The sequence below is a fragment of the Pygoscelis adeliae genome, unplaced genomic scaffold, assembly GCF_000699105.1.
Source record: "Pygoscelis adeliae isolate BGI_AS28 unplaced genomic scaffold, ASM69910v1 Scaffold582, whole genome shotgun sequence".
In the NCBI taxonomy this organism is placed as follows: Eukaryota; Metazoa; Chordata; class Aves; order Sphenisciformes; family Spheniscidae; genus Pygoscelis; species Pygoscelis adeliae.
Genome location: NW_008824281.1, coordinates 190,121 through 207,900, shown reverse-complemented (window position 1 = coordinate 207,900; position 17,780 = coordinate 190,121). Strand labels below are relative to the sequence as shown.

At 41.3% G+C, this 17,780-nt stretch overlaps 2 protein-coding genes across 2 annotated transcripts in view; both read left to right on the top strand.

The window, feature by feature from the left end:
* Positions 1 to 94, top strand: part of USE1 (unconventional SNARE in the ER 1 homolog (S. cerevisiae)) — a 13,874-nt gene extending 13,780 nt beyond the window's left edge. The window contains exon 9 of the mRNA XM_009335302.1: positions 83 to 94. The gene's annotated coding sequence lies outside the window, so the exon portion shown is untranslated. The remainder of the gene's footprint in view (positions 1 to 82) is intronic.
* A 4,463-nt stretch (positions 95 to 4,557) lies between these two features.
* Positions 4,558 to 17,780, top strand: part of INSR (insulin receptor) — a 46,092-nt gene continuing 32,869 nt past the window's right edge. Inside the window, exons 1-2 of the mRNA XM_009335301.1 lie at positions 4,558 to 4,592; positions 6,922 to 7,473. Of these exons, the coding sequence (XP_009333576.1) occupies positions 6,933 to 7,473 (541 nt within the window). The 5' untranslated portion in view covers positions 4,558 to 4,592; positions 6,922 to 6,932. The remainder of the gene's footprint in view (positions 4,593 to 6,921; positions 7,474 to 17,780) is intronic.

Here is a 17,780-nt window from a genome sequence, read left to right as displayed (position 1 = left end):
CGCCCTGAGGCTGCTCCTCTCCTCGGCCGGTTTCAGAACCGGCTCTGGTTTCAGAAGGGTTTCAGCGTGGCAAGGCGCAGAGTTGGGAGGTTTTGTCTTCAACCGCAGGAATACTTCTAGGTGGTCTTTCAAATCCACGGGTATTAAAGGGGGATGAAGCTCGGGGGTAGGGATCGGTGTTTAAACAGGGTCTCGTAAAATACAAGATAGGGGTATAAAGATGTTGTACTGGAGGTGGCCAACTTGTTACATCCCCGGCTGACACGAGTTTAAGCCTTACGAGCTGTTTTGATGGGTCACGTTAAATAAACTGGCTTAGGAAATTCTTCTAGTTAGAGGTTTTAATTTTGGATTATGTTTACAGATGTGAAAGTATTTATTTAAAGAGAGCTAACCGGGCACATAAATTGTCTGTCTCGTAGACAGTCCCGTAGTCTACCTGTTAGCTTTCCCATCGGAAAAGGCAATAAGAGAAGAATCGGTTCAAGTGCAGACAATGCAATGATGGGCATTTTTGAAATGTGTGTGATATTCAGGGAATAAAGCAAGATGTACCCTTAAGACAGCCTCTTTTTTCCAGCAGTCAGACAAGTTATATATTTCAAAAATACCCCAATTTCTTCCTCATACGTGTTTTTACATTAGAAGCCTTAAAAGAGATCAGCGGTACGGTTTTAACTTGGGAGGGTAAGTTCCTGCTGGCAAGCGTGTACAAACCTGCCCGTTACCAAGAGAAATGGAGAAGGTAGTTGACATATAGCACTAATAATAAACACATACACCGCTTTGGTCCAGCGGTTCCTAGTTTGAAAATATTACTACTACTACAGTGAAGCTTCTTATTTATTTTTTTCAATCATATTCTGCTTTTTGGGTTGCGAGGGATCTTAACTCCATAATCTTTGCTATATTACTACGTGGTAGGAAAATACGCTTCATGGATGGAGAAATGGGAGCGATGCACAAGATGTCAAAGCAAAGTCTGGGGTGGAATATTTTTATATCTTTCATGCAGTGCAAATACTTTTCAAAGTATCTTATGGACAATTTGGACTGTAAGGTCCCTAATTCAAAAGGTTTTCAGCCACTTTGATGTTTGACTCCATTTTCTGAGAATGATTGGATCACACGGCACGACAGTGCTGATGGAAAACATCACACTAACGCGAGGGCCTGCATCAGTGTGGCTCCAAGGGTAAATGCACGTACAATAGTTGCATAAGCAAACAAGTTGTTCCCTGAGCAACGGAACTAATGAAGTCTGCTTTCTTGGAGATTTGTGTCCTGTGTTCTCTACAAACATGCCCCGTGATAACGCTGCTCTCCGGTGACAATATTCCCCCCATCTCTGAGCCCAACCATACGTAGTTTTTCTTGTGCCCTGTATCTTTCTCTTTACTTCTTTTAGACAACGTCAGGTAAGAGGTATATAGTATGTGTGTAGGGCAGGCAAACTGGGTGGATGGTTTGAGTTCACGCTTAAAGCATCCTTCGGATGGAGATGCTGAATTTTTCTTCCTTAACCCATCCCCAGTTTTCATGAGGCAGGAATGAGAACTCTCTTCCTCTTTTACATGTGACTGAAGTTAGTTGGCGAGTTCAGAAGTTACTGAGAGGAGTAGAAGCAAGGGTTAAGGAAAGGAGACCTGACCTGCACATAAAACGAAGATATATATATCTTGTTTTGTGAAGAAAAACAGGTTTGTGTGGGTTTTTTTATCACTGTGTAAACATAATGCAACTTCTTGAAATAAATCTCACATGTGACTCATGCGCATCAATTCATTAGCTGTGGTATGTAGGGTGGGATTTACCTCACCTAGCTTTAGGCGTCTACTGAGCACCTTGCTTTGGCTCCTTTTGTGATTAGTAGAAAACTAATCAATACAGTCACTAGAGTTTAGAATATGCTTTCTCCCCTTCTAAACTGTTCACCTAAATTTGGGTGCTGCTCGTGTGCTCCATTGCCTACTGCTGACAGTGGGAGTTAGAAACCTAGCTGAGATCTCTGTACCTAAATGATCAGGTGGGACAAATTGCACTTTGTATTTCTGTAGTAATAGCCTTTTAAAATAATGTGCTGCTTAATTATTATTTCTGGCCCGTACAGATTTTTTTTGTGCTTGTAAACTCATTAAGAGACTGGTCCCTTGTTCCACCTCAACCCTGTGTTAATTTTTGATGTTGAGAGACCCGGTCTAGAATGAAATTTTGCTCCCGAGAGTATAAAGTAGAAAGAGTAAGTGCAGCAGGGCAGGGCTGTATCAAAACTAGGCAACCACTGCGTCTGTCAGCTATCCCAGTGTGCCCTCTTGCTATTTTAAAGGGAGGTAGTGAACTAACTGTCTCTGAGTAGTCTGTAAAACCCGTAAGCTTTCTGGAGGTCAGTTTTGGGGTGACCGTCTTGCGGAATGTAAATTGTGTTGATACTGGCAATGTGTAAAACCTCTTCCTGCTCCCTTTGAAGTAATGAGGATCTTAAGGTCTGTTAGTATTGCCTTCTGTCCGTTACCCTGAGTGATCTGCCGTGGTCCTGGGATGCTGTCGCTTCGCTGCCTTTTAACTTTGCGTGGGAAGCATAGCAGTACGAGTCCGCTTTTCTGTTTATGTTTTGAATTGAATGAGGAGAGTGTAATGATATAGCAAACCAGGCTCTATAGGCCAGGCTGTGAGGTTATATATGCTCTTGGCATTAAAGAAAGCGACCTCCGTGAGAGGTTTGCCCTCAGTTCAGCAGTGCTGTCTTGAGTGGTGGAAGGGGACAGGCACCTGAGATGTCATCTGAGGGGGCTGGAGGTTTACAGACAGGCTCACTTTTGAGTCCATATCTCAGTTTGCTTCGTTGCTCAGATCTAAATGGCTGAGGTGGAAAATTGAAGTTTAAAAATGAATGTTTCACAATTAGATATTTTTATGTTTATTATGCTGTTGCTACAGCAGGCTAGAAGTTGTCTTACAGTCCCTTCTACTAACCTGTCACTTAACAGGATGTTTTCCTGTCTCAGCAGTTATCCCAAGAAACACCCAAAAGCCCTTTTTCCAACTTCTTAATGCCACTTCTAAAAGTCAGCCTTATATAGAATTGCAAAGGTTTTGACTAAAGTGAGTGTAATTTTTCTTAAATAATTTGTTTATTCAAGTAGGCAGCGAACACTGTAAAAATGCAGAATTAACTAATAGTTATCTTAAATGGTTTGTGATCTTTTCTGTGCAATGCTGCATTATCCTGGTCTTGGTTGTTAAAGAGCCAGAGCTCCGAAGCAGTGAATCATTAAGGTTTGGTATCCACATAGTTTACTATAAACAAGGCTTAAGTTCCAGCTCTTCCCCTGTTAGTCTCTCTCTTGAAAACTAACCTCTGACATCAGATCTAGTTTCTTCATTCAGTACTTGAAGGTTGTCACCAAACTAGTTTGTTCAAGAGGCTTGGCATCTTGGGATTTATTTGTTTGCCTGTTTTTCAAAAAGCATGCCTTGCAACTTTTTTCTTGGGGGTCTGATGAAACGTGTCGATAATGATTTTATTGTTTCTTAAGTTCCTTTGAATAGCTCGGTAACTGGGGATGGAGGAGTGTTTCCTCTCTGGCAGCGTAATGCTGTGCCGCTGGACGTGGAGCCTGTTTCTGCTGAAATTTAGGAATTTATGTTTAGTAGAGATTTTGCCAGTCGTTTGAACAGGAATAGCTTTGGTCTACTACTGGAGAATCAATTTGAGATTTTTATTTTCCTGAAAGCGAACTTATGTGTTTTTTGAAAGCAGGTTGTCTGTCTTATAATTGACTGCTTCACTTTGCTTTCCTTCTTCTGGGATCAAACCTGCCTAGCCTTCATACTGAATTGTTGATTAATTCCCCTGTCCCTGCAGAAGAAACACTATCGAGAGCAGCTGTGGAAAAACACGTATTACTTTGCTTAAAGCTGCTTCTTGTTGTCTTGGTAGCAATAAATTTATGAGGTGACTTAAGCTGCTACTGCATGAACAGAAGATAAAAGCGTATTTTGTTTCAGATATTCTTAACTCCTTAATATTCTCCTTGATCCTTGAGGTCGTAAAAAAAAAAAAGGAGCTCAGATACCGTGGTGGTATTTATCACTTAAAAACTAAACAGAAGTAGAACATGAAAAATAGTTCTTAAGTGTAATTTTCTCTAAATGTGGAAAAATCTGTATAAACCCTTTTAATCTTTGTAGATTTAGAATTATGTTAGCCTTTTATTCAATTGTTTATTTCAGAAACAAACATCTGATCTGTTTTTAAATTCCTCCTAAGTTTCTACACCAGGCTAACATCAGTGTTTGACATTGCCTGCCGTTAGGAGGACTTGTGCAGAAGCCCCTGGTATTGCAGCCCCTTAAGCACAGCAGACAACGTGCCAGTTTATTACCTTGCTGTTGCTCAGCTTTGAAAGCAGCAGAGTTTGAATAACTCGGGTCACATCCTGGTTTGCCAGGATGCGTGGAATCTCCTGTCTGGTCTGTGCTGGCAGCACTAATTACAAATAATGCATTCTGTATGAGAGCTGGTGAAAAATATAGAGATGTTTCTAAAACGCAAACAACTGATGGATTGTGGACGTGTACTTCCAGCTCTGGTAGATTTTTATGATTATTTAACACTTCAAAAGGCTTTGCTGTTTACTCCCAAGCTTCACCTCTCTCTTTTTAGCTATGCTCTCGGAGCAGGGGTAGCTGTGTGGATTAAGGGGTTGTCTGGGGGCCAGCTTGTGGCCAATTGCTAGTGACTTACCTAATTCTAGTCAAAATGATGAAAGACTCGGGTACTTACGCTTAGTGTCTAAATGCATTTTGTGGCCTTGAGCGACAATAAAAGCCTAGAGCTTTTACTCTTGAAAGTAATTCTTAGTCTGTAGAGTTGAGGTGTGGTTTTTGACCTTTCCTTTTCCTTAAGGTCAGCTGTATACATTCAAATTACTCCAGGTAGTACTTTATACTGTGATACAGCAACTGGTTGTGGGTACCACCTTATCTTGCTGTATTTTGCCTGTGTGCTCGGCAAGCAGTAAATAAGAACCAAGATGTTGGATTTTGAATTTATCAGGTAGTTTTAGCTGCACTGGTGACTTGTACATTGAATTTCAGTGTTTGAGTTTTATTTGTGCTTCTGTTGTTTCTCCTTTCAAGAAGAAACCGCTGGCCTGCCCTGTCACACACGTGCTTCCTTGGAAATACCCATCTTAATTGTTTAAAATAAATATTTAGAGTACTTGAACTGAATCTCTTGCTCTCCTGGTTCTTTTAGCCCACAGTTGGGATGTGCAGCAGGACAGCTTTCTGGCTTACTTCCAGTTTGGCTGCAGTTTTTCATGGGGCAGAGAGGTTGCTGCTAGTGGGTCATCAGATTTCCTTTCCCACTTTTAAAAAGTGCATCCTTGATCTTTGAGGCACTGTGTGAATTAGCTTTTTCTTCCAGAAAGCAATTTATGAAACGACTTGGATATAGTGCCAAAAAATCCCATTGGGCAATAACATCGCTCCAAATCCTATATTAGTGTTGCCAGATTTATTTTTTTTATTGCGGTGGAGCAAATTTTTGAATAATCATTAAGACGTTTGCATAGAATTTATTTTTAACCCACATAGCAGTGGTCTGTGTAAAACCATGAGGAGTCAGAAGATCATAACTATTAAACATCTGTCTCTACATCAGTTTTGTAAGGCCTGATTATTGCTGGGCGATTTCTTGAAGCTGTGACGTGGTAATTTTATAGTCGGTGAGCTTTACATACAGTGACAAAAAGAGTAAAGATCCTGTGCTTTTAATTCTTGGGGGGGGCTGTCTCAGTTATAGACAAAAGAGAGAATCCCTAAAGTGGATGCAGTCTTAAAAAAAAAAAAAAAAGAAATTAAAAAGGAATCCACCTGGACAGGACAGGGAAACGGTTGTTTTGCGCCGTTGTATTGCCAAGCAGGCTTGCCTTTCCACAGGCTTCTCCCATGAACTTTAAGGTCTGGCTGTATATTTCTGTGAAGTTTGGTTTTAAAAGGGTTATCACTGGGACTTTTGTTGTGCTATACAGGCATGGTGCTCTAAATTTCCTTCTTGATTTCTTACCTGTGCTTAGTGTTTAAAAAAAAAAAATAAAATTCCCATTCAAACTCTTTGCTTTCTGTCTTTTCCTTTTGCTGGTGCCTGGATTCATGTTATTCTGTTTACCTTCTAATTGATGCTTCACGTAATTGTTCACTTTGCCAATTCTCTGGGTTACTGGTTCTACTAAATAAACTGTCCAGATAGTCAAGGCAGGGAGATTTGCAACCTTGAGAAAATAATAACAAAAAAGCCCAAACACCTAATCTGAAAAGAATGCTTAGGGCAAAAATTACTAGTGTAGTAAATTACTCCTGTCAGCAAAGTCTGGGCAAGAGTGTAGGCTGTACTCTTGCATGTGTGTATTTCCGTGTTTTTCTGCTCTCTTCCAAAGCACTACTATTTCCTAGCCATTATTCTTTTCCTATCTTCCCCTCCCTGCAACCATTCTAAATTACTCCCTCTAATCCCCTGGCATTAATTGCACAATCCGAGATGAGGTAGGTGTGTCACTGGCAACTATCTAAAGAAAACAGACTCAATTGCATAGAGATCTCTTACTTTTGTAAGTGCCAAATGACGTCTAAGGACTGGTGTTACAACTGCAGTCGCGATAGAGGTAACATCCAGAAACTCAAGATGGCAGAAGAAATGATGAAATACTCTTTCAGTCTTATTTTGTAATCATATACCAGGGAATGTTCCCCACAGTATATTTCTTAACACTTGAAGCAAGCTTTACTGAAAAGGACCCAGTCGTGAATTCCGAGGATAGCTATATATTATGGTGCGGTTGGACAAAACTGTATTTAGAAAACTAAACCAATTACCTTTTCTTAAATAAATAAATAACATAGCTCTTTGCCTTCCAGTTTGCAGAAGCATGGACATTCGCAACAATCTGACCCGGCTGAACATGCTTGAGAACTGCACTGTGATTGAGGGCCACTTGCAAATATTGCTGATGTTTAAAACCAAGCCTGAAGATTTCCGCGAGCTCAGCTTTCCTAAACTGACTATGATTACAGACTACTTGCTGCTTTTTCGTGTGTACGGCCTGGAGAGTTTAAAGGGACTTTTTCCTAACCTCACTGTGATTCGAGGAACTCATCTGTTTTTTAACTACGCGCTAGTCATTTTTGAGATGGTTCACCTAAAAGAGATCGGCCTCTATAACCTGATGAACATTACTCGAGGTGCTGTGCGGATTGAGAAGAACAATGAACTATGTTACTTGTCCACGATCGACTGGTCAAGGATTTTGGATTCTGTAGAAGATAACTACATCGTGGCCAACAAGGATGACAAAGAAGAGTGTGGAGATGTGTGTCCGGGAACTGTGAAAGGGAAGAGCAACTGTCCGCCTACTGTGGTAAACGGCATTTTCATTGAACGCTGCTGGACCCACGATCGCTGTCAGAGAGGTGAGTCTGCAGAGTGATGTATGTCAGCTGTGCGTTTGCTATCAATTTTTAACCTGTCAGATCTATTGGAGGGCTAATAGGTACCTATTAATTGCTACCTTTTAAGCACAGGTTCCTAAAAGCAAGGCTCAAAATTGATGTTAGACAGGTGAAGAGAGAACCTTTGGGATGGGGCTGTTTTAGCAGTTCTTTCACCTGTGTGAATAATGTATCCAAAAATGTTGTATTTGGTTTCTCTGGAAAGTTAGGGACTGCCTAGAGCTCGCAAGGTTAACGGACTGCAAGTGTAACTGGTATCTTGTATAATAGTTAGTGGTATTAGTATCTCTGTTGGGCCTTGGGTAGGGGATTAAAAGTCCAGATTGACTGAAAGGCTGCAGCAGGCGGAAAAGAACGGCAGGAAAAAGTCTTTATGGAATAAACCCGACTCTAGAAAGGTGCAATTACATTTTTACTGAAACCTTCCTGCCATAAAAAGGTGTAAAATATGTGGATGAGCGAGCAACATTTGCACAGAGTAAGAAGCTGGAAGCCAAGTCAGACCTGAAGGGAAAAGGAGGAGGAGGAGAGAGGACCTGGACGGGGGTTGCCTGCAGCAGGAGCACTGGGGAGGGTGAAATAACTGGGCTCTGAGCCTGGGGTTTTGCTTCAGGGGAGAAGGTATGTTCAGAAAGTTAGCTGCTGTTGCAACCCCTGAACTCCAGTTCCTAAACTGTATTAGGGTTGCTTTTACTTTCATACAGATTTGTTTTTTCCAAACTTGGAACTGACCTTAGGTTTAGTTTTAATTATATATTTACTTTGATTCATGTTAAATCTGTCTTGACGGGGTGCAAAGTGAATTGAGGTAAAACTGACACATTTAGAGTTGTCTGTCTTTCTGGAGGTAGGGCATCCAAATGAAGCAGTGTGTCCTAAGACGAAATTAGGAAACTTGCGGCCTGGAGAGAATTTCTTGCCAAGCTTTAAAAGGCAACTCTGAGTGCTAAGTGCCAAATTTGAGAAGGAATTCCTACCAGTATGCATAAACTAATGAAATTAATGTGGTTTCCCCTCTGCTACTCCTCACCCCAAAATCGTCTAGCTTCCTTTTAAAGAAAGTGGTTGTTTTTTGTTGCCAGAATAACAGGGTATAAGCAAGAAGATGCAACTGTGTATGTGTGTTCCTTTTTTAAAACGAAAAATATGGTTATAAAGCATTTTAGTTTATAAACTCTTTTGGTATACAGTTATTATCAGAGCTGAAACCTGGTTTTTACGCATTCATGTTTTATGTTTTCTGCTGTTTCATAAGGTTAAAGATCTAACTGAAACTTTTTCTGTGGCTAGACCGTTCATAATGTCCCTCATTCTTGTGAATTTTCTGGGGCTGTGCTACAGCAGACTGGAATGTATGGTTTCTTTCCTTTATATGACTGCCTATTTCCATGAAACCTGTAGGAATGTAATATTTTACCATTGGGGCAGAAATCTCGGCTCCTGAGCCTCTCATACAAATTCAGCTAAATTTGTGGGAGGATACCTGTACAGTATCACACGCTATCTTAGCTTAGTTACCTAAGGAAGCCAAGCTAGTAAGTCCATCTGACTTGAATTCGAAATCGAAATTTGAATTTGAAAATGGTTTCAAGAGCAATTATATACAGCTGGTCCCATCTGGTTTTCTGTGTTCCTTGTAGAAGATTTAGAGAAGCAGTGCTCCTACATATTTTGGCTGTAACTGGTGTGCATTTTCAAAACCACTTAATAAGCCACGCTTATCTTTGTTTTGAATGCTAAGGTTTGTACTTTTATTTATTGGTAGCTGGTGTTCTCAACAAGCTGGTATCTGTATTATATTGTCCCTTGTGACACCTGCCTGTATGATTCTAAAGTTATTTTAACAGCTTGAGCAGTCTTTCAGACTTTTTAGACTTTCTTGAGTAGCCTTCAGATTTTCAACACATGTGCACGCTAGTAACTACGCTAGAGATTAAGTGACATTATTAGTGAACCTGTTGGTGGAATTGCTGTGCTCTCTGTTCTCGTGCCAGCCATAACGTATCCTTAGCATGTGTAATTGTTTTGTCAAGATTATTAAGAGCTTGTGTGAATTGTACTGTGGTTTTCCTTAGCCTGAAGAGCCTCATAGCAACTCCCAGTACCGAGGGTATTCATGTCATGAAATCTTTCCCTCCGCGTTTTTGCAGCTTATCTGGGAATCTTCAGCAGCTAATGCTGTGCTGAAGCCTCCCGTCTCTCTGGTTTTAAGAGTATTCCCCTCTTTTATTTTTGCTCTTTGTCTTTTAGCCAATGCTGGAGTGAAATGTAGCAATTTCAGTATAACTTTATTGGGGGAAGTTTGGTCTTGTGTGTTGTTTGTTTTAACGCAGGTTATTTGTATCCCTGGTTTGTTTTGTAAAACTTGGTGTAGAATCTCCGGTTTGCTATTTTTTGGTTTGCATCTCTGGATGGGAAGTTGTTGCTGTCTGGACGGATAGCACTGCTGGATAGCACTGCTGCCCTGGGACCGTGGGTCAGGATATGTTGTTTGCTCTTTTGTCTACCGGGAAAAAATCCTTAAAGAATATGTAAATATTGATTGGTTTGATGTTACAGGGTCTGTGTCAATTGACAGAGACAAGTCCCAAGCTGGCAAGCTTTTCCAGCCTGCTAAGCTTTGAGTTTTGCAGGAGAAAATTAGGAGATGGGCAAGAAGTTTGAAGAGAGCACATGTGGGAAGGCTGAAAGATGTGGCGGAAAGGTCTCGTGTGAGTGGGAAGGGAGATGGTAACGGTTGGGGTTGGAGTGGGGTCCCTGGGTGTCCCCCATCTCTTCCACACCAGTCCCTGACCTTCCTGTGCCTGCTTCCTGCGGTGGCTTCCTTCACGTTCTCCCTGCCACATCTCGTATTGATCATGCGTCTTTGGTGTAGTATTTCTTTATTTTAATCGGCACAGATATCCAAGTTAACTCCAAAACTAACTTTCAGTTATAGCATATAATTATCTCTGAGGCACACATCCAAGTCTCTGAATCATCCTTGCAGCTTTAACTCCAGCCCAGAAATTTTTTCAGTTGGCGATAAAATGTTGAAGACAACAAAGTAAAGGATCTTCTTACAGACGTTAGAGCTAAGGTTGTGGATGAAACCGGTTGGGAGGAACTGAAATGATTTGTGGGCAGCTGCGCTGTTTGAAAAAAAACAGTGGCGATATTGGGGAATCTGTGTCTGAGTGCAAAGATGTGTAGGTGGATATACCATAGATTGAGATTGGCCGGTGTTTATTTCCTGAAAAGTTTTCTTTTCTTTTTTCTAAATTACTTACGTTGGTGTGAAAAGCAAGTCGGTTCAATTAAGGCCAACTCATGTTATATTTTGGGTAGGAAGGGAGGGAAATATGTGTCTGTTTGGAATTTGGGTCTAGCCTTATGCTGTTTATAGCAGCCAAGTGCTGTTCCTGTTCTGGAGGTTTTGTACCTTTTCAGCCCACGTTTTTATAAGTTTGGGGTTTTTTTACATACATACTTTTATTGCCGTAAAAACATAGTTCTTGGTTCGGTGCAGCATGTTCATGCAGAGCGCGTCTTTGCTGAAGAATGCAGACAGCGAAAATGCTGGAAATGCCACGTCCTAGACCTCAGTCTAGATCTGCCAAACATGATTTTCATATTTTGCATTTTTTTCCACATGTTTTTTTTTGTATGTAATAAAAATGCTATATGTCTGTCACTCCACTTGCGGAAGGAACAATTCCCTCTGAAATAGGATTTCCTGCCAATTCTCTTTGCAGCCAGTCTTCTCTGTCCCTATGTAGTTTGAAGCAGTCTGATGGTTTTGACAGTCTAATTATAAAGGCGGGTTCAGCCTTTTACTTGCATATTGGGTCATCTGGAGGTGGAGTAAGGTAATAGGAAGGAAAAGCGGAATGGCAAAATAAAAATGAACAGGAAAATCATCAGCAATATCAGCCAGTCCCTTGGTGAATATTGGAGGGCCACATTCCCGGAATATAAGGATGAATGTCTGAAATATGGGCTTCGTTCCTTAGACGGTATGACGAAATTCAACTTCTCCTGTTCATCCTGAATGAAACCTTTGTAGGAGTCTGTTATCTTCTTGATCTTGAGACTTCACACTACCAGGAAATTTGAGTTAAGAGTGTGGGCCATTTCAGGTTTGTAGATAGACTCTTTTTTCAAACTTACCTTGCTTTATGCGGTAAAACGGAAAGTTGTGTCTCTCCATTAGTGTAATCTAGAACTTGTTGTAAAATATTAACCTCATTAAAAGAAAATGGAAGGTATATGAAACCATTTGGGCCAATTGAAGAAGATGGTAAAACAGAGCTGATAGAAGGGATGACAGTCTGGAGTAATTGCCATGCAAAGGAGCTAAAGAAAGGTACCATATGAAAATAATAATGTTTGTCCAGGTTTTTTTATGATGTTGGGGAAGCAGGTCTGGAGACTAGGGATACAACAGAATCTGTCTTCAGTTTTCCTGTGCCTTATCCAGGGAAGATTCTGGGACAGGTAGGGGACTGGTAAGGAACTGAAGAGTAGCTTTAGTAGCTTGCTTTGTTTCCTAGTCCAAGCAACACAACAAAGCACTCAGAAAAACATTGCTCAGCCTGAAATGTCTTTCAACTGCTGTGAAATAGAACCGAGTGCTTTTAAAGAGACCGGTGCCAGAAGAAATTCTGCAACTGTGAACATCTTCAGGGCAGGTTTGAATAACAAAGTTCAGAGGTGTGTGTGGGAAATGTTTTGTGATGTTTACTTAGGTAGAAATATTACTTAGCAACAGCTTCCTGTAATTTTTATGTGCTGGGAATTTCTGTAACCATAAGCTTAGTTTTATTACCTTTGTATGGGAAAGGGGTCTCGAAGCACTGAACAGACTTAGCCAACCTCAAGGGCAAGATATTTTTAAAGCTTCAAACACAAAAGAAATTTTTCCAGTTGCTACCACATGGAGTGGAAGTGCTTCTTTTATTTGGAGATCTGATAAGAACTGCCTTTTTTTTTTTTTCCCCTAGCTCTGACAAATGCCAGATGGAAGTTGACACCCGATAATCTCGCTGGGGCGTCTGTTCTGAACCTTGCCAAGCGACAGCTTTATTGAGTGCATGTAGTGCTCGTGGTTGGGGCTATTGTGATGCTTGCAAACAGCTCGACATCCTAAACTAATTCACTTTAGCTTATTAAGAGTAGTTAAGAGATTTATGGTGCTTGGTGGTGTGATACAACCCAGAATTGGGGGAGAAGGGGTGTAAACAATCACTCCATACAAACGGCTATTTAAGAGTATACTACTTTAAAAACACCAAGCAAAACTTGGGGCTGTGAAGAAGCATCTGGTTAAGCTTTTCTCCACCGACCTGGGGTGACATGAGACTGTAGGATTTCAATACTTACAGTTTCAACTTGCTGAGAAATCCCCACGCGTGCAGCTCCCATGGTCTCACCACATTTATGGTTCTTCGGCTTCTTCACTGCTGCACCTTTACTTAAATGCAGGGGGCTTGAAGATTTTCTTCCCCCGCCCCAACTCCTGACCAGCGCTTTAGGCAGAAGCCACTGTCTTACCCGTTCCATCTTTAGAGCATTTGAACAAGAACTAATTCCTAGCTCATCTAACAGTTAATAAGCAGTAAATACAGAGAATTTTCCCCAAAGTTAAGATATCTTAATTTCTGTACAGAGGTCTTGTCAAGGCAAAGGGTTTTGATTAGTTAAAAAGGAGAATGAGGTATTTTGCTGCTGATGTGGTGAAAATTGGAAAAGTTTTCATCTTGTTTGGTCTGAGTTGCCATTTTAATTCTTTCATCCTTAGCCCCTTCCCCAAAACACGTTATTTAATTCAGTGTCTGGGCTGTTGAGGAGGCTGAGAGGAGTTTAACACTTCACATGGAGTGGTTCAGCACTAACATTACTGGAAGATGTTTTAAGATCTCTGTTCGATCTTCAGTGGTGACGTCGACTGCTTGTGATTTCCAAGAGTGGTGTGCCAAGGGTACTTCAGGTAGAATACTTATTTTTCCCAACTTCAAGAACAGTTCCAGGTTACCTTGTTTGCTTAAATGAGAGAACCTGCACTACCCCTTGTTAGACAAAATATAGAAGACTAACTACGCTTGGCAGACACGTGTTGGAAAATCCTGTTGTCTGGGCATGGATGTAGAAGCAGGAAGTCACAGAATGTAAAAAAAAAAAAAAAAAAAAAAAAAAAAAAAAATACTGAGCAACAGAGTTACCTTGTGTTAGTAACGCATGAATGGGAGAGCTGCAAATGGTTCACCTGGCGTGATGTGTTTGCTCGGGGAGGAGGAGACTTGTTTCATTCAGAGCAAACCCTGCTGAATGTTGCGGGTGCTTTGGTGCCGTAAGTGAAGATAAGGAACTGGCCAGTTGATATATCCTGTATGTTTTCCTCTCTTCACCCCCCTTAATGAAGGCAGAACAATGATTCTCTATTTTAAATCTTAAAAATTTTAATTAATTGTAAAAGTATTCTAAATCAGATGCAGTTTTGATGCTCCTTCTCAGATTTAGGCAGACAGAGCAAAATAAATTTAAGGTGTGTATGACGGTATAACATTCTTTCATTTTGTGGTGAAGGAACTGGGAATCCTTCTTGTAAAAGGCTTTGAAGGGATTGTGAACCAATTGTGTGAAACACAAAAAAGGTCAAAAAAACCCAGGTGTGCCCAGTGCAAAGACTGTTTGTAGCTGAAAGGTTGAGGATTTCAGGACCTTTTGATTAATTACAGAGCTGGTGAATAACCAGCTGTGTCCTGGGGGAAGCAACACTAACCCGTCTCTCAGTTTGTAACAATAGCTGGTTAAAAGTTCAATGATCATGCTTCCCAATTATATCCTATAATTGTGTGCAAGTTCCTATTGGAGGGATGTGAATGAACTTGCTGGGATGTTTATGCTTCTTAATTAGGGCTGTTGGTTAGCTGGGGAAAAAAAAACATTGGGTAGCGGGAAGTTGTGGGGGTTCTGGCTGGGATTGTCTGGCAGCGGGCTGAGCTGCTTGGTACGTGCCTGTAGTTATTTCAGTTGCTGCTTTGATCCAAAGTTTGCGGCTGGCATTGTGTAAGTGTACAAACCAGCGCGCTGCGGCGTGGTCACTGAAATACTGTAGATTACAACTGTGTGCGTTCATCATCTTTATCTAGATTTTCTTTTTTTTAGATGAGGGTACTGGGGGGGCACTGTGCTGGCTGGGCTGACATTGTTTGAGAGTTGTCAGTGTTGCTTTTATTTTGGCTTGTGACATTTAAAACAAACAGAGAATTAACTTGGGCTCTGTGTAGTGCTTAAATGTTGGCTAAGTGAGTATAATGTTTTCATTTGAGTCTGTCTTCCTTGTGAATCTGTATTTAAATGAACTGAAAAAACAGGGCAGGGCACTTGGTACCTGCTCATGTCCAAAAAGTTTTCTTCAAAATAGGGTCAGAATTGCTATCGAAGAGATGGACATGGGCAGGGCAAGAGGATGCTCTGTACAAGCAAGGAGCTTCTAGCTCAGTGTCCTCAGTATGAATTCTTTAATTTGAGAATGCGCTTTCTTATTTACCTGATCAGAGGCTGCCTCTCAAGCACCTTGAGAGGTTGTAGGCTCTGAGGAAGAAGGTGTTTTGAAGGAAATCCCACAAAAGAGTTGGAGAGAAAGTCTGGTTAGAATAGCATTCAGCAGAATGCTGGGATTAATTTTCTTCTACGTATTTTTAAAGAATTAGGGGTGTACGTGGTTTCACTGACATCACTTCAGCGCGCTCCAGAAAAATAAATGTGATTTTACTCTTGTGTATCAGTTTAGAGGTGCCCTTTTTCAAGGATGTCAAGAAATACTGCTCTACTGTAATTGTAAATCAGGCAGTTTCAGCTTCTGCAGACATCAGCTCCCACACTGTAGTCGCTGAAGCACTGGCAGGTGTCGGACAGTTGAGCTGTTAAGTATTATCACCCTTGCTCATATGCAAGCATAATGAGGGTGACAGGTATTTAGCAAGATTGGTGCGATGAAGATTGTAAAATTTGCAAGGTCTTTTTAGTTGGGGAAGGGAAATTTCATTAATCTGTTCACAGAACTGCTCCAATCTTTTGTTTTCTGTGCAATGTGAAGGCTTCTGGAGATGTACACATCTTATTGCTGGTCACTTGGGACTCCTACAGAATTGCTGCTGCTGCTGGTATGTGGCCACGCTGGAATTTCAGGGCCCTGACACGATGAGCTGAGCCTGAGCTCAAGTTACAGGGAAAGACTGATGTTTTTTAAGTCAATGCACAGAGTTAAGGCAACTCAGGTAGCAAACTTGTCAGAGATCTGACTGCTGCAGACTGAGCAGCGGTAGTGTCTAAGGTTGCTTTCTGGTTCTTTGTGCTCCTCTCAGTTCCCTTTAGCCTGACCCCTAAGCACGATTCCTCATTCGGTGCTTCTTAAAAAGTTAATTGTCTGGGGCAGGGAGGGAGGATGTTGGTCTCAATTTGTTAATCAAAATAAAGCCTGCTGGACTGTAGGATTCTAAGCAAGGGAAGGTTTATAGGGCAGGGGAACAGGCATGGCTTGGTGTTGTGTAGCCATAATTTCCAACTCAATTTTTGATATCTTCTCTGGTTTTGCAGCTGTGGGGGTTTGATTATATTGACAGCACACAGCGTTATTGCAATGTAAGGCTTTAATACCTGTGGGCAGGGGCAGCAGTCACAGCGAAGGAGCCACGTGTATGGTGAGGGAGAGGTTGGGCGTTAGGCAGTGTTTCAGAGATGCAGGAACAAATGAGCCTTTCCTGCCAAGAGGAAAGAGTTCGGTGCTGAGATGTAACGTTCCTGTGTGGCAAAACTGCAAGGCAGTTTGCATGAAGTGACACGGGGTTGCCCATATGCTGGCTGATTCCCCCCCCCGCACTGATGCGAAGAGGGCCAAGTCCGATACTGTGTGTTCAAGGGAAGGATTATTTGGTGTCTGTGGGAAAGCTGATGAACTTGACAGCTTTGCTTTCGATAATGAGTGAGATGCAGTTAGCTTCCGAGTTGTTTGTTCCGAAATATCTGAAAATAGTAACTGAGATTTTACTAAGCAACCTGCAGCAAAAAAAATCAAGTCCCAGCTATTGCACTGAACTGAGCATCTGGCAGTCTCTCATCCAGAAACTTCAGACATCCGATGAAACTGTCATATTGGGAACTTTTTATGACTGAGAAGGTACATAAAGAATGCTTACACTTGAAGGTGGGCTTGAACCCTGCTGCACTGTTAAAGACGTGATTAGAAAATCTTAGGAATGATGCAGGAAGCTCTACCGGTGTATTGGGTTTCCTAGGAATAAGGCACGTGCAAGTCAGCAGACATCACGGGGTAACTAAGCATTTTTCTGTTACCATTTTAAACTTCGTTAGGCATCCATGTTGCATAATGACTCTGCAGGGATTTTAATACTTCATGAGCAATATTTATTAAAATTTGAGTATCGGGCAAATGTTTTTCTCATCTTTTCTGCAAAGACAAACCAATTCTATGGGTAGTGAAAACACAGCAGCAATGATGTAATAAAACAAATAGGACTTGTTTTTTCTGGTCTTCAGTCTTTTCTGAATGTCATCTTTCTGAAGTAAGGCTGATCGCACTGGATGTGTTTACACAGCTTCAGTTTGGGATGAATGAGTCCAAGAGTTCCCTTATAAGTACCCCTCAAAAGCTCCCAAAAGCCAGAGAGGAAGTGGAGCTCCTCAGTGTGATGTCTGACTGTCTGAAAGTCTTGCCCAGTGGAACCTTAACACGGCTTAAAGGAATAAGGCTTTTGTTTTAAAACTGTATTTGAAAGGAAGCCTTTAAAGCTCAACAAACTGGTTCTCTGTTCCTTCAATTCTGTGGATTTTAGGCTCGGGGAATCTCTGCACGCTCTGTGTTTCTGGCAGAGCGGAGAGCGTAATGCACAGTAGCAGTCTTACCTGGAGACTTAATAAAAAACCAGTTATGTGGAAACTGGTGCTTTATCTGAAACAACCTCTCACCTCATCGTCAGGTTTCTACAATTATTAAATTAGCAAAAGAAATATGATGTGTAGATTACCATTTCCTTAGGCTTCTCTCCCATGCTCCAATAACCTTATCTCTAGGACCACTTAAATAATTTGTATAGCGTTTGGCTGCTCTCTCAGTGCTTAGGTACCAAGTTTCTAGTCCACAAAACTGGTCTGCAAGTCTATTAGAACTAGGTATCTGCATCAAGCATCAGTTTTTGTTCTGGGGAATATAAAATGTTCACTTCGAGCCTGTACAGTGTGTGAATTTAGTGGGTGTGATAAGAACG